This window comes from Symphalangus syndactylus, chromosome 14 (assembly GCF_028878055.3).
Source record: "Symphalangus syndactylus isolate Jambi chromosome 14, NHGRI_mSymSyn1-v2.1_pri, whole genome shotgun sequence".
NCBI lineage: Eukaryota > Metazoa > Chordata > Mammalia > Primates > Hylobatidae > Symphalangus > Symphalangus syndactylus.
The window spans coordinates 77,191,137-77,207,732 of record NC_072436.2 but is presented as its reverse complement, the minus strand read 5'-3'; the positions used below and the strand labels follow the sequence as shown (position 1 = coordinate 77,207,732).

Below are 16,596 nucleotides of genomic sequence, written 5' to 3'. Positions count from 1 at the left end.
AATCCACAGAACTACTTGTTATAATAGTCAACACAATATATTAAAAACTTTATTTCATTAAAAAAACAGGTAAATAGATCAATGGAACAGAACAGAAAGCCCAGAAATAGACCCACACAAATATAATCAACTGATATTTGACAAAGTAGCAAAGGCAATTCATTGGAGAAAGGATAGTCTTCTCAAGAAATAGTGCTGGAACAGCTGGACATCCACATGCAAAAATGTGAATCTAAACACAGGCCTTAAGCTTTCACAGAAAGTTGGTTCAAACTAAAGGTGTTCATCATGACCATAAACACGGCATCCCTAATTCTGGAGAGTTGTCACGGGGAGTACCACAGATTTTTAATGTCTCTAAGTCCCCACATAAAACAGATAGTTAAACTAAAGGGCAAAACCCAAAACCTACAGACAACTAGATGAAGATTAAAAGAAAGTGAACATTATATACAGTGGTAGTATTAGCATGATTATCTTGAAACTGTTAAGTGTGTACTGTGGGTTAAAGTAAATGAGAAATTATGGGATATTCTTATTCATCCTGTGTCCCTACAAACTAGGATTTTTGATACAGAAAGAAGGAGATATAAATGTAATACAGAAGAGGTTTAATTAAAAACTCTGGAGTCCTGAATTTGAGTTGTAAGTGTTGGCACGGACTCATTACGAATATGTATATGTATAAAATCTCCAACTCTTTCTACTGAAGAAACCTAGAAACAACGATCAACCCAAAAACAACAGCCTAATATCCCTAACACTCTGACTCAGGTGTAAAATACCATTTTCCATTAAAAGGAAACCACAGTGTCTTGGAGAAATGACTAATTCCAGGTGTGGGGCAGAAAATATACAAGATAAACAAAGAATATACTATCACAACAGATAGCAGAGAAGCTACCCAAGACTGCTGAGGCCATACAAAAAGAACAGCCAACCTGAAGAGCCTCCCACTGGCCTAAGATGGGACAATCTGAGCTTCCAAAGGATAACAATTATAATTTAGGACCCCATCAAATCAAATGTATTAAAATTCATGAATTAATAATGCTATTTTAAAAACAAAAGCTAACAGGGCACCTTCAGAGAGTACTAGAGAATCAATTCATTATCTCAAAAACTGGTAAATAGAAAATAACCAGACATTTGTCCTGTTTACCCTATATAAGTACAACCATTAGGAAACATACAGGAGTTGAGTGGAAGTGTCTCTTTATAAAAGTATCCCAAGTAATCAATGAAAAATAAATAATATAATTATAATATTACCATTTTACAGCCCTAATGAATTAATGGATCTAGGCATTGAACATTGAATAGCTGCTAACATCAAAAAAGAGAAAGAACTGAGAGAAAATATGAAATTATGTGCCTCCTGACGAAAGACACACCATCTCATATAGTCTTGCCAAAACTGACTACTAACTTGAGGAATTTTCAAATAACAGAGAAACATATTGAACCAAACATGAATATGCAAGCAATAAAATCCAGACTGTGGGACACTACAGTTTCAACAAATTTTACAGAAAAAGAAAGGATGGATGGGGGACTTGTACATTAAAAGAGATTTAAGATACACATTAAAATGTCTTAAATGGCTAATATTAAACTATGGTTTCTGGGGATGCACACTCGGTGATAAAAGCTATATGGGTATACAAGAAAGTGATACAAAGTCATGATAGTAGTTACTTTGGGGGACAGGGAAGAGGTTAAGATCATGACAGAGCACATGGAGGTACTTCTGGGTGCCTGCACAATTCTATTTCCTCACTTGGGTGGTGGTTTCAGGAGTGTTTCCTTTGTAATAGCTCATTAAACTATGCATTTATTTTGTGTGGTTTTATGTGTGCTTTATTTTATAATAAAGAGGTTTCTTTAAAAATTGCCATCCCTAAAGCAGAATATCTTTGTCACTGGTTGAAAGCTAACACAGTATATGCATTTTTGGGGAAGATAGGTTTCTTAAGTATTTTGCCTTTACAGTTGGATGCATTTATAATGCCTTCTGAATGCCTATTGTATCAAATTACATTAATAGTTGGTTACATTATTACTTTCCCATAAGTTACTGCTCCTGAAAAACCCTGGAAAACTAGTTTTTTCTTCTTATGGGAAAATTGTTTTCATAATCTTATGTTTCCCTGACAACATATTTTAAGGTTTAATAGCTCTGCTTATATATTTTTGGTTAATTTGGTAAACAAATTCAAGGACCTGTTCTGAGTAAGAGATCATGAAATTACCACCATACTCAGAAAGCATTATCAAGTCTACATATCTGAAAAGTTAAAGTACCTGCTTAGATACTATAAAGTAAGGGCAGAATAAGTTGTCATCATGTGATTGATAGTGGTTCACATTACTGATAAAAGTTGGTTCAAGCTAAAGGTGTTTGTTGACAAATGAATTATGTGACAAAGCAAATGAATAAAATACTAGTTCTAGGAGGATGGTAATAACTTTCCAAAAACAAATATTAAAAGTATGTGGAGATTAATGAGGGATAAGATGGCCAACTTGACACAGCCAGGAGGTACCTCTACCACTGAGAGAGACCAAAATATTGAGTAAGCCAAGGTACCTGCAACAGATCTTCGGAGAAAAAACACTGACATTCAATAGAGAGGGATACAGACACGAAGCTGAAGATGGAAGAAACTAGGAACCCTGCATAGGATTGCTGAGCACCAGGACTAGATCCTGGCCCTGAACAGCTCCTAAGGAAGGGGTGAGTGAAGTGATGGCAGGGGAACGCTCTCTCGCCGCTTACCTCTGGGATCCTAGCTACAAGAGATCCCACAACCCCCATACACGTTTGAATTGGCAGGGGTATCTGCCCAGAGAGTAAGCAGAGACAAAGCTTCAGCCAGCATGGAGCCCAGGGAGGCGCGCGGTGTGGGGGGGGTGGGGTGGGGGAGGGGGTGTACGTCAGCCCTTGTAAGTGCGGCAGCTGCAGCAAAATGTGGTCATAGGTTCTCCATTTTCCTCCAGGTAGTTCTATCCCCCAACTGACCACTGAGCCAGGAGAGAAGAGGACTGTCTTTCTCATAGGACTGAGGCATGACTGTTCTTCACACCCTCGTTGTCCACCAGCCCCTCCCAAGGCCCTGCTTGGCTACTCCTGCAACAGTGTGTACACAGCACAGCCTCCACTGCCCAGCCTGAGTGCTTTGCTAGTGGCCTTGGAGCACTTTGACTGCCCCAATATGGCCGGTACCCAAACCAGGGGCCAGAGAGCAAAGCTGCAGGCCCAGTCCCAATCCCCCAGGGTTACAGCACACAACTCAGGGGAGCCGAGCTGAGATCTGTGGCCAGCATGTAAGCGGGGGAAGGGCTCCCACTTTCAGAACACTCAGAAGAGTGAAACTGGGTATTCGTGGGCTGGTGTGGGCCTGGGGCATGCCTCCCTCCACAGGGTTATCTGGGAAGGGTATAGCCTGTCTGCCAGCCACAGCCCGTATCTAAGAAAGCCTGAGGCCTAGAATACCTAACAAAGGTATTGGGCGCGGTGCGAGTGATCGGACGGGGATCCCCAAGGCCCGGGAATGGATCTGGCGAGGGGCTTATCTTTTCCCCTATACCACAGAGAGATGCTGCGAATGTGCTGAAATTACAAGAGCCACGTGGCTAAGAACTTATCTGCCAGGCATTACTCTTAAGCGCCATCTACTGGATTGCAGCTTAAATTACAACACCAAAAATACTCTTCCAGTATACATAGCTTGTAAAACCGAGAGCAAGAATCTAGCCACAAATGAAGATCCTGTGCAGACACTTGGCCTTCTGAAAGCATCCAGAAACAAAGCCTATTGACCACAGTTAAAAACTCAAGGGAAATAAATTATGTAAAAACAAAAAGCCCCATTCAACAACCGCAAATCCAAAAGACAATACCAGCCCGCTCAGATGAGAAAGGATCCGCGCAAGAACATTGGTGATTCAAAAGTCAGAGTGTCCCCCTACCTCCAAACAAGTGCACTAGCTCCCTAGCAACAGTTCTTTACCAGATTGAAGCAACAGAAATGGCAGACATAGAATTCAGAATCTGGGTGGCAATGAAGCTCATCAAGATTCTGTTGAAACCCAGTAGAACCCAGTGAATCCAGTAAAATGATTCAAGAGTAGAAAGATGAAATAGCCATTTTAAGAAACAATCAAACTCAACTTCTGAAACTGAAAAATTCACTACAAGAATTTCAAAATACTGTTGGAAGCATTAACAACATAATAGACTAAACTACGAAAAGAATCTCAGAGCTCAAAGACGAGTTCTTCAAATCAACTTAGTAAGACAAAAAAATTTTAAAAGAATTTTTAAAAATGAGTAAAACCTCTGCAAAATATGGGATTATGTAAAGAAATCAAACCTATGACTCGCTGGCATTTCTGAGAGGGAAGAAGAGAGAGTAAGCAACTTGGAAAACATATTTGAGAATACAGTCCAAGAAAACATTCCCAATCTTCCTAGAGAGACTGATATGCAAATTCAAGAAATACAGAGAACCCATGCAAGATACTATAAAAGACAACCATCCCCAAGGCACATACTCTTCAGATTGCCCAAAGTCAACATCAAAGAAAAAATCTTAAAGGGAGCTAGACAGAGGGTCAGGTCACTTACAAAGGGAACTACGTCAGGCTAGCAGCAGACCTCTCAGCAGAAACTTAAAAGGCAAAAGAGGAGGCCGGGCATGGTGGCTCATGCCTGTAATGCCAGCACTCTTGGGAGGCTGAGGCGGGCGGATCATGAGGTCAGGAGTTCGAGACCAGCCTGGCCAATATGGTGAAACCCCATTTCTACTAAAAAATACAAAAATTAGCTGGGCATGGTGGCGTGCACCTGTAGTTCCAGCTACTCAGGAGGCTGAGGCAGGGGAATCGCTTGAACCCAGTTCAAGCGGAGGTTGCAGTGAGCCAAGATCATATCACTGCACTCCAGCCTAGGTGACAGAGTGAGACTCTGTCTCAAAAAAACAAAACAAAACAAATGGCAGAAGAGGTTAGGGGCCTATTTTCAGCATCATTAAAGAAAAGAAATTCCAACCAAGAATTTTATATCTCACCAAACTAAGCTTCATAAGTGAAGAAGAAATAAAATCCTTTTCAAACAAGTAATGCTAAGGGAATTCATTACCAGTACACCAGCCTTACAAGAGGTCCTTAAGGGAGTGCTAAACATGGAAACAAAAGAATAATACCTGCTACCACAAAAACACAAGTAAGCACATAGCCCACAAATACTATAAAGCAACTACACATCAAAAGCAACTAAACATCATCTACAAAACAACCAGCTAGTAACACAATGACAGCATCAAAATCTCACATATCAGTATTAACTTTGCATGTAAATGGTCCCGACATCCCACTTAAAAGGCATGGAGTTGCAAGTTGAATAAAAAGACAAGGTCCAAGTGTCTATTGTCTTTAAGAGAGCCAATTCACATTTAACAACACCCACAAGCTCAAACTAAGGGATGGAGAAAGATCTATCATGCAAACAGAAATCAAAAAAGAGCAGGGGCCACTATTCTTACATCAGATAAAACAGACTTTAACAATAGTCGAGAAGGACAAAGAAGGGTATTACATGATAAAAAAAAAAAAAAAGGGTTCAATTCAACAAGATCTAACTATCCTAAATATATATGCACCCAACACTGGAGCACCCACATTCATAAAACGAATTCTTCTTGACCTATGTGAAAGACTTAGCCGCACAATAATAGAGAGAGACTTCAACAACCCACTGATATCATGTGACAGATCATCAAGGCAGAAAACTAAAAATGAAGTTCTGGACTAAACTGCAACACCTGACCAATTGGACCTGATAGACATATAAAAGAATACTCCACCCAACAACCACAGAACATACATTCTTCTCATCTGCACAAGGGACACACTCAAAAACTGACAACCTCCTTAGCCATAAAGCAAGTATCAATAAATTTTTTAAAAAATCAAAATCATACCAACTATACTCTTGGACTACATTGCAATAAAAATAGAAATCAATACCAAAAATTCTCCCAAAACCACAAAATTACATGGAAATTAAACAACTTACTCCTGAATGACTTTTGAGTAAACAATGAAATTAAGGCAGAAATTTTAAAATTTTTGAAATTAATGAAAACAGACAAAACATACAAAATCTCTGGGTGAAAGGAGTGTTAAGAGGAAAATTTACCGCAGTAAATGCCTACATCAAGAAGTTAGAAAGCTCTCAAATTAACAATCTAACATTGCATCTAGAGGAACTAGGAAAAAAATAACAAATGAACCCCAAAGGTAGCAGTAGAAAAGAAATAGCCAAAATCAGAAAACCGAACAAAACTGAAACACAAAAATCCATACAAAGATCAATGAGACCAAAAGTTGTTTTCTGAGGGAATAAACAAGATTAATAGAGTGCTAGCTAGATTAACAAAGACAGAAAGAAGATCCAAATAAGCAGAATCAGAAATGACAAAGATGACATTACAAATGATCCCACAGGAATGCAAAAGATCCTTCGAGACTATTGTAAACATCACCACGCATAAAACTTAGAAAATCTGTAGGAAATAGATACATTCCTGGAAACACAGAACCCCTCAAGATTGAACCAGAAAGAAAGTGAAAACCTGAACAGACCAATAATGAGTTCCGAAATTGAATCAGTAATAAAAACCCTACCAACCAAAAAAAGCCTTGGACCAGATGGATTCACAGCCGAATTCTACCAGACGTAAAAAGAAGAACTTGTACCAATCCTATTGAAACTATGCCAAAAAAAAAAAAAAAAAAAAAAAAATCGAGGAGGAGGGACTCCTCCCTAACTCATTCTACGAAGCCAGCATCATCCTGATACCAAAATCTGGCAGAGACACAACAAAAAAAGAAAACTTCAGGCCAATATCCCTGATGAACATAGATGCAAAAATCCTCAACAAAACACTAGAAAACCAAATCCAGCAGCACATCGAAAAGTTAATTCACCACAATCAAGTAGGTTTTATCCCTGGGATGCAAAGTTGGTTCAACATACACAAATCAATAAATGTGATTTATCACATAAACAGAACTAAAGACAAAAACCACATGATTACCTCAATAGATGCAGAAAAGCTTTCAATAAAATCCAACATCCTTTCACAACCCCCAACAAAATAGGTATCGAAGGAACATACCTCAACATAATAAAAGCCATCTATTTCAAACCCACAGCCAACATCATACCGAATGAGCAAAAGTTGGGAGCATTCTCCTTGAAAACTGGAACAAGACAAGGATGCCCACTCTCACCACTCCTGTTCAGTATAGTACTGAAGTCCTTGCCAGGGTAATCACGCAAGATTTTTCTACACCAATAATGTCCAAATCAAGATTGCAATCCCATTCACAATAGCCACAAAAAGAATAAAATGCCTAAGAAGACAGCTAACCAGGGAGGTAAAAGACCTCTGCAATAAGAACTACGAAATACTGTTGAAAGAAACCAGAGACAACACAAATAAATGGAAAAACATTCCATGCTCAGAGATTGGAAGAATCATTCTTGTTAAAATGGCCATAATGCCCAAAGCAACCTAGAGATGGAATAGAATAAAGAACCCAGTAAAAAAGTCACACACCTACAACCATCTTGATCTTCAACAAACTTGACAAAAATAAGCAATGGGGAAAACACTCCCTATTCAATAAATAGTGTTAGGATAGCTAGCTATTCATGTGCAGAAGAATGAAACTGGAAGCCCTCCTATCAGCATAAACAAAAATTAATTCACGATTAAATTAAACAAAAATTAATTCACTTAAAAAACTTAAATGTAATATCTCAAACTATAAATATCCTACAAGGAAACCTAGGAAATACCCTTCTCAATATCAGTCTTAGCAAAGAATTTATGGTAAAGTCCTCAAAAGCAAATACAAGAAAAACACAAATTAAGTGGGGCCTAATTAAACTAAAGAGCTTCTACACAGCAAGAAACACTGTAAAGAGAGTAAAGAGACAACCTACAGAATGAGAGAAAATATTTGTAAACTGTGCATCCAACAAAGGTCTAATACATAGGATCTATAAGGAACATAAACAAATCAAGAAGCAAAAAACAAACAACCTCTATAAAAAGCGGGCAAAGGACATGAATTTCTCAAAAGAAGACATACAAATCGCCAACAAACATATGAAAGAATCCTCATAATCACTAATCATCACAGAAATGCAAATCAAAACCAAAATGAAATACCATCTCACACTCGTCAGAATGGCTTTTGTTAAAAGTCAAAAAATAACAGAAATTGGTGACGCTGCAGAAAAAAAAGGGATACTTACACACTGTTGGTGGGTATGTAAATTAGTCCAGCCACTGTGGAGTGCAGTCTGGAAATTTCTCAAAGAACTAAGAGTTGAACTACCATTCGACCTAGCCATCCTATTACTGGGTATACACTGAAAAGAAAATAAATCATTCTACCAAAAGGACATGTGCACCTGTAAATTCACTGCAGTGCTATTTGCAATAGCAAAAACATGGAATCTACCCAGGTGCCCATCGAATGGTGGACTGGATAAAGAAAATGTGATACACACACACACACACACACACACACACACACACACACACCATGAAATACTATGCAGCCATAAAAAAGAACAAAAGTATGTCCTTTCTAGCAACAGGGATACAGCTGGAGGCCATTATCCTGAGTGAATTAATGCAGGAACAGAAAGGTAAATACAACAGTTCTCACTTATAAGTGAGAGCTAAACACTGAGTATACACGGACATAAAGAGGGAAACAATATACAGTGGGGACTAATAGTAGAGCAGGGAGAGAGGGAGGAGGACAAGGACTAAAAAACTACCTACTGGGTACTATGCTCACTACCTGGGTGATGGCTTCAATCATACCCCAAACCACAGCAACCTGCAATACATCTTTCTTAACAAGCCTGCATAAGTACCTCCCAATTCTAAAATAAGTTGAAAAATAAAAGAAAAAGAGTATGTGGAAATTCAAATGAAAACAACTACCATGTTATATGTGATAATCTACATATAGACCATTAAAATATATTAATATTTTTAAATGAATTTACTTATAAAAAATTTTTTCTGTACTATTTATATTTTTCAAAAGAATTTTTTCTTAGACTACATAATTCTCTCTGTTCTGTTCTTCTAATTAAGATATGGACTGTTGGGCTGGGCGCGGTGGCTCACGCCTGTAATCCCAGCACTTTGGGAGGCCAAGGCGGGCAGATCACGAGGTCAAGAGATCGAGACTATCCTGGCCAACATGTTGAAACCCGGTCTTTACTAAAAATACAAAAATTAGCTGGGCGTGATGGTGCGTGCCTGTAGTCTCAGCTACTTGGGAGGCTGGGGCAGGATAATCACTTGAACCTGGGAGGCGGAGATTGCAGTGAACCGAGATTGCACTACTGCACTCCAGCCTGGTGACAGAGCGAGACTCCGTCTAAAGTTATTATATATATATGTAATATATAAATATATTATATATTACGTAATATATAATATATTATATATTACGTAATATATAATATATTATATATTACGTAATATATAATATATATGTAATATATAAATATATTATATATTACATAATATATATTATGTAATATATAAATATATTATATATGTAATATATTTATATGTGACATATGTCATATATAATATATATTATATATGTCATATATAATATATATTATAAAATATATAAAACATAAAATATTTATATATAAAAATTTTTTATATATAAAATATATTTTATATCTAAAATATATATATTATATATATATAGACTGTTGTTTAGAGTTCTGTGGTGTGAAATTAGACCAGCAGTTTTCTAATATCCATAAAATAATTTAAAAATGTTTCTCCTCTGAAAGTCACATAATTCAGTCACAGAGAGCTTATTTCTATGTTTCCTTTGTTTTGTTTTGAGCTGCTTGGTAAGCCAATTTTCTACTTAGAATCTACTGTTAAAACTCTCATTTGGTTCAGTATGTGGGCTTTATCCTTTTCATGGTCTGTTATGTAAAAAAGATGGCTTAAAAAACATTTTTTTTAAGTTTGCTGTATAGCAGTGGTTCTCAACTTGGAAGCCCACGAGAATTGCCTAGGGAACCTATAAAAGATAATGATATTCCCTCCCCTCCAGAGATTCTGATGTAACTGGTCTGGGTGGGCCTCTTTTAAAAGCTCTGTAGGTGATCTTAATGTGTTGTCAAAGCTAGGAACTACTGCTCTAGGATCCTGCCATTGTCCAAATAAAAGCTTATCTTTTCTGATAGAACCTAGATGATAAATGCTTTTTAAAAATTCTATAGTTCAGTAGATCCAATGATTAAATTTCTTCTCTACAAGGCTGGTTTTTTTTTTTTAGTTTGAATTTTAGGTTTTAAGAGCATATTGTTATCTTTATTCTGATGATTAGTCCAAGAAGTCCCTCGGCTGCTACTGAAAAAAAAAAAATTAAAGGAATATGCCTGAATACTACTTTAATACACTGGTACTTTTGGTTCACGATATTCTAAAAAAAATTCTATTCTTCGTATTTAAAGATTATGTCTTCACACACACACAAGAAAAACAATTAATGCCCTAGACATTTCTTCTACAAGATTACACTTTTTGCATAATGACTTTCACATGAAGCTCTAAAAAAGAAATCTTTACAAATTTTTCCAGTTGCTAGAATAACTAAAAGGGCCAATTCCTAAAACAAAAGCTCTTGACAAAAAAATGAATTATATATCTTAATAAGATCAAAAGGGAGGAAATTACACAATCAGTGGTGAATAAAGAATCATGTACAAATTTGCATACAACTTTATGAAAAAATACTCAAATGCATAAAATGAGTAATTTTCTAGAAACACCAATTATGGAAAAAAAAGGAAAAAAACAATTCTTTAAAAATGGAATCAGTAATGAAAAAAATCTACCCTCCTTAAAAGACATCACACCCAGGAAGTTTTATAGGTAAGCTTTACCAAATTTTCAAGTGTCAATTTCTTTTGGTACTTTTACAGACAGGAGAAAAGGAAAAAGCTAGCCAAATCGTTCCACAGAGCTAATAAAACTTTGATATCAACTCTAGAAAGGTTAGATAAGAAAGGATAATTTTAAAAAGTAAAATTGTGTGCTAAGCTCATATTTAAGCATATTGGGAAGCCTCGTCAATCTTCCCTACTTAACATCTCTCTAAGTAGATAATCGATCACCACTTTCTATTGGGTCCCACTATAGCTTACACATACTCTACCCACAGCACCATTAACACTTTAATGCACTTACACATTTTCATATTTGTCTCTTATTGGCAGACACTAAGATCCTTGAAGGCAGGGACAGTTTCTTATTCATATCCCCTGGTATGAAATACAGTGTTTACCCCATGGTCATGCTCAGTAGTTGCTAAATGACATGGCTATTTCAAGTAGAAATACCACTAATGTGCACATGCAGAGGTAGGAAATAATGAGTCAGCAAGTAAATACATTTGACTAAGACATGGTTTATGTAAGGAAACAACACTGGAAAGGTAGGCAAAGGGCAATCAGGGTGGGTTTTTTAGTGTTGAGGCTGAGTTTGGTTTTAGCATCTACAGAAGACTTTTAAGCAGGCAATGTCTAAATCAGACCTGTGCTTCAGGATCCACAGAAGCACTTCTTAGAGCTGTTAAAGACCTAGAGGTGACCTATCTGAATTAAAGCAATTGTTTTAAAAATAAGAAAACTAAAGTCAGATAGGGTAGGTGATCTACTCAAAGCCACAGAACACAGAATTAGCTAGAAGCAGGCAGAAGCTTAGAGGGAGTAAACTTGATTAAGGTCACATAGTATATGATGCAACCAACAGGCAACCCCAAGTTTGTTCAACTCCAAAGTCCATGATCTAGATGACACCAGGCAATGAGGTATGTAGACTATGTATATCCTTTTAGGACAGTCCTACTTTCATATAAGGACTCATTTCAAAGAAAGTTAATTTGTAAAATATGTAACTAAAAGCTAATTTAATTATTTTTACTTTTATTATAAGACACACATTTAATTGAATTCTAATTAGCTTAATTACATTAAGTCATTTTAACAAAGTCTTTTACTCAATCAACTACTGAACTCAAGATCAATAAAATGTTGGTCATTAACAGGAAGTGAGTAGGAATAGAGCACTTATTTAGCCTCACAAAATCCACACCTATATCACTACAAGTGATTTTAATCACTGTAACAGAATTAGAAAAGTTCCAGAAAAAGGAAACTAAAAAATCTTTCGGTGATTACCAGGATTTTTATGGAAGACATACATACATATATACATATTTATTACACATCAAATTTTAGGACTCTTCAGTCTTAAAAAGACAGCCTGAAAGTTTATAAAACCAGGAGAGGTAGGTAGGGATAGAGAAAACTTAAACTTATTCATCTTATCTCAAATACTAATTCTGGGAAATACTCCTTAAAGTCTAAAAGATAACTGATTTAGAGGCAAATACAGGAACATACTATTTTACCTACATAAGAAAGTGGGGGAGAGGAAGCTTTTTTTTATGGTTATAATACAACAAAAACAGAGAATTTTGTAACCAAAGTATTAGTACAAACTGAAAATACACATAGGTTCACATATATGAATGAATGGTCAAACCATTATCATGAATCGATAGAGGATATGTACTCACTTCATAATCTATAACTCTCCTTAAATATCCTTGCCCCAAATGCGGTCTGGCACGACAGGGCCTTACACAATATAGGCATTTAACTAATGTTTGTTAACTGACTGAAGTTTGAAGAGAGTAACCGGTAACAAAAGCTTTCACAGGCATGATATCATGAGTAAACAGTAATAATAGAATTAATAATGATAATAACAAGAGTCGTAAGAGTGAACAGTGATTCAGGGCTTACTATACATTGATATTGCTCTAAATGCATGTATTAACTCATTTATCATCATGAACTGTATTTTTCAAATAATGAAACTATAGCACATACAAGTTAGTAACTTGGTCAAGGACAGGAAGCTACATAGTGGCAGAGCTAGCATTTGAACCTGGAAGCCTGGACTCTTAATTACTATACTATTCTAGACAGCCCTGGAATTGTCTGGGTATCTTCTAGATATGATACTTTTTGACTATTTGAAAAAAATAAATTATAGGTAAAAAATATTCACATTTATTTCAGAATAGAAAATCTAATAGTTCTATTTTATTTACACTTTATTAAAATGTACATATTTGTTTTAGATTTACCTCTAGTCTTCCTTGAGCATAACCCAGGAGGAGTAGATTGGCTCTGTCCTTCTCAGAAGAAATGGGGGCCCAAGGCCAAGCATCATCGTTGACCAGTGGCCACCAGCAAACAACTCTATCATGAACACAGTTGATAGCTAGATGTCGCTCTGTTGTCTTGTTTATTGGGCCAGGTATTTCATAATAGAAAATCTAATGATTTAAAAAAAGCATACATGAAACATTTCTTTTAAAAGATGCAAAATCCTCAAGTATTACAAAAATTAAAGCATCTGGAAATGTAGTTACATGCAAGTAAATATGCATGTTAAACATGTGCATAAGAAGGTGTCAGAATTTACCAAATTCTTCTGACACATATATAAAAAAGACATATGTTCAAAATTCTCCCCATTTTTAGCGAAGGAAGGAAAAGAAGTAATGTGAGTTAGGAAGGAATTGAATGTAGCAATTCCAATCAATACCAAAATGTACAGTCATGGTTGCTTGACAGTATCGACCTACATATAGGATTTAGGACCAGCTGTATAAAATGACAAGTTCAGTACTGCTGACCAAGAGAGTCCCACTACTATTTAAGACATAACATGTTAACAATGACTGACAACAAAAAAAGGAAAAATAACTTGAGGCAAATATCTCTTTAAAGAATATATGCGACGTATACACATATATTCTGCATAAAAGGGATAAGCCACAGCATCATGCATAAAAGTTTATGCAGCTTCTGAGAATTATGCTTCTCTTTCTTAGGCAGGATTTGTAGAATTTATTATTCAAACTATGTTATTTTGGAACATGGTTATTTGAAAACATAAGCACGGCACCATCTGTGTGACACATGCCAAGGAAATATAGATTGCACCGTATTTCTGCTTAAGGAATTAATGGAAGGTTGATAGCTTGGAAGAAAAAAAAAAACTATCTTGCCATTGCTGGTCAGCAATAATCGAACCACTTTCTGGGGATTAAGCGCATGGCTAAGCCTACTGGACCAGACACTAGCAAAGGGCAGGGGGTCTTCTTATCAGAGAAATGCTTCTGGAGCCAGTCTCACTACATGACAGATTGCTTTCATATTCCTGTCTGCAAGGCAACAAAGGATGGCAGTAATGCGATAATGCCAGAGTGCAATGGGTGTTAAGAACCCGTTGCATTTATGTATTGTATTTAGTAAATAATCAGGCTCATCCAAATTGTGATCTCACCACTCAACCAAGGCCATTAAAACCAAGGTTAATGCTTTAATAATCCTCTGCTATTTTTTTTCAATATGGTCAAAAGGAACCCTTTTCTATTTGCATGGCCATAATATTACTGACCTCTTCATCCTCTGAATGCACATCAAAAGGAACTGAAATCAAAGTAATTACCAGTGTTGTTCTCTCATGGTAAACATTTAACTCCTCACAGTGTCTCTTCACTGTTAAATAAATTGAATTGGATTTTTTCAGATGTAGACAGGAAAACTTGTTAAAGGTCAATAGTTTAAGGATATTTACTCTGCAATTTTCTTTGCCAAAATTATGTCAATCTGAAAGAATTAAACTATGGTACAGCTGTAAAGAAAAGCAAAAGTACAATACTCTATACCACTTCCTTGTTTTAAAATCCAAATGGGCAACGACAGACAACACAGATGTACTTTATGCTATTAAGTGTAATTTCTTATATTTAAGCTCTCAATATCATTGTTTTAAGTCTTCTTATTTGAGAGAAATACCATGATGAAATTGCTAAGTACTTAAAAATACACATACATTATTTCGATGTCTGATTTGCTGCATAAGTATGTTACCTATGAATTTCTAGATGAGGAAATTGAGTCACAATGAGTAACTGACATTTTCAGTTGTCACATAATACAAATCACTTATGTTATGAAATGTTAGGAAATTTCCTGTTTCCTATGAGTTTAATATTATCAGCATTCTGTCATGATGACCAAGAGGGAATGTAAAATAAACAAATTTCTTAAAATATCCTTACAATGGACAAATAGCAGATTTGACTAAGTATTAAAAATATATATTTTAAATATTAAACCAGGAAATGAAATTAATGAGCTTTCTGAAGGGAAACAGATTACTTCTCTAATGTATAGAAATGACATGGAGTGCCAATGTTCCTATTTTCCTAAATCCAAAGGCATATTCAAATAAGCAAGTAAGTAATTCCCTTACTTAAGGTTTAAGGACCCAAATGCTAGATCTGTTTTCCTCATCTTTTCATAAGAAAAGATGACATCTTGACAGTTTCCCTCTGTTCTCAGGTAGCTACTACTCTTCATCTGAGAAGATTTTATCAAGCTATCACACCTAAGATAAAGAAACTAGTCATCCAAAATTTTATATATAATTACTTTAAATGGTTTGAGTTAATGCACACTGGTACATTTTAAAGACCGATCAATTTTAGTAAATAAACAGTATTTCAAGTAAATCTGAAGTTAGCCATTCTAGAACTAATATCCCTTTAAGAATGCTAATACCATTTTTGTTTTGGCTAACCAAATATAATAAGTAGCACTAATTTCCAGTTTTAAAAAATCTATATTAAGGTTTTATAGAAGTTTCACAAAGCTGGCAAATGAAACTAGATGGTAGTTTATCACCACAATGAAAAACTCATTTATTTTATTCCACATTAAAAATCTTTTTTTAAGAATAAATGTTTCTGCTAAATAAAACTAAATCCTCCCATGCTACCACCACCTCATTCATAAGTAATAATCCCAAAGGGCAAAAGGTTAGGTTAAATACTACTTTGCCAAAAACACACACACATTTCAAGCTACAGAGCTAGCTTCTCAAACTCTTTGCTCTTGCTACAGATGCTCTAGGTATGGCATAAGTGTGCATCTTTTTTAAGGAAGCTGTATATCAGCTTTGTTCCCAGTGAACAGTGAACTGTCTCAAATCCACATCACGGAGGTTGGATCAGTCTTGCAAATACAAGTCACTGCTGAAAAGAGGCCTTGAACTGAAACAGCCTGGAAAATGTATTAGATACTCATCCTAGCAGAGAATATGCCTTCCCAGCAGTTAAAATGTAATGTGGCAAAACTCAAATTAAACACATCACTTAAAATAAAAATTCTGCCTTAACAGATGTGAAGCCCTTGATACAGGAAGGAAGCAAATTACCTGGAGTTAGTGAAGGGAGAGATACTAACACATGAAGGAGATTTCTTTTTGCATTTTGTCCAGTTATAGTTGGAGGGGGAGGGTTCTTCCCCCTCCTTGTTTATTACACTTTTGTATTAACCTTTGAAAGTGCCTTCGTCTTTCTTTCTTTACTTGT

At 36.0% G+C, this 16,596-nt stretch overlaps 1 protein-coding gene across 7 annotated transcripts in view; it reads right to left on the bottom strand.

Moving 5' to 3' along the window:
• The window catches only part of WDPCP (WD repeat containing planar cell polarity effector), a 515,554-nt gene that overhangs the window by 338,070 nt on the left and 160,888 nt on the right, over positions 1–16,596 (bottom strand). For all 7 annotated transcript variants that reach the window (XM_055241570.2, XM_063617935.1, XM_063617936.1 and 4 more), the window contains one exon: positions 13,294–13,485. In XM_055241570.2, coding sequence (XP_055097545.1) covers positions 13,294–13,485 — 192 coding nt within the window. The remainder of the gene's footprint in view (positions 1–13,293; positions 13,486–16,596) is intronic.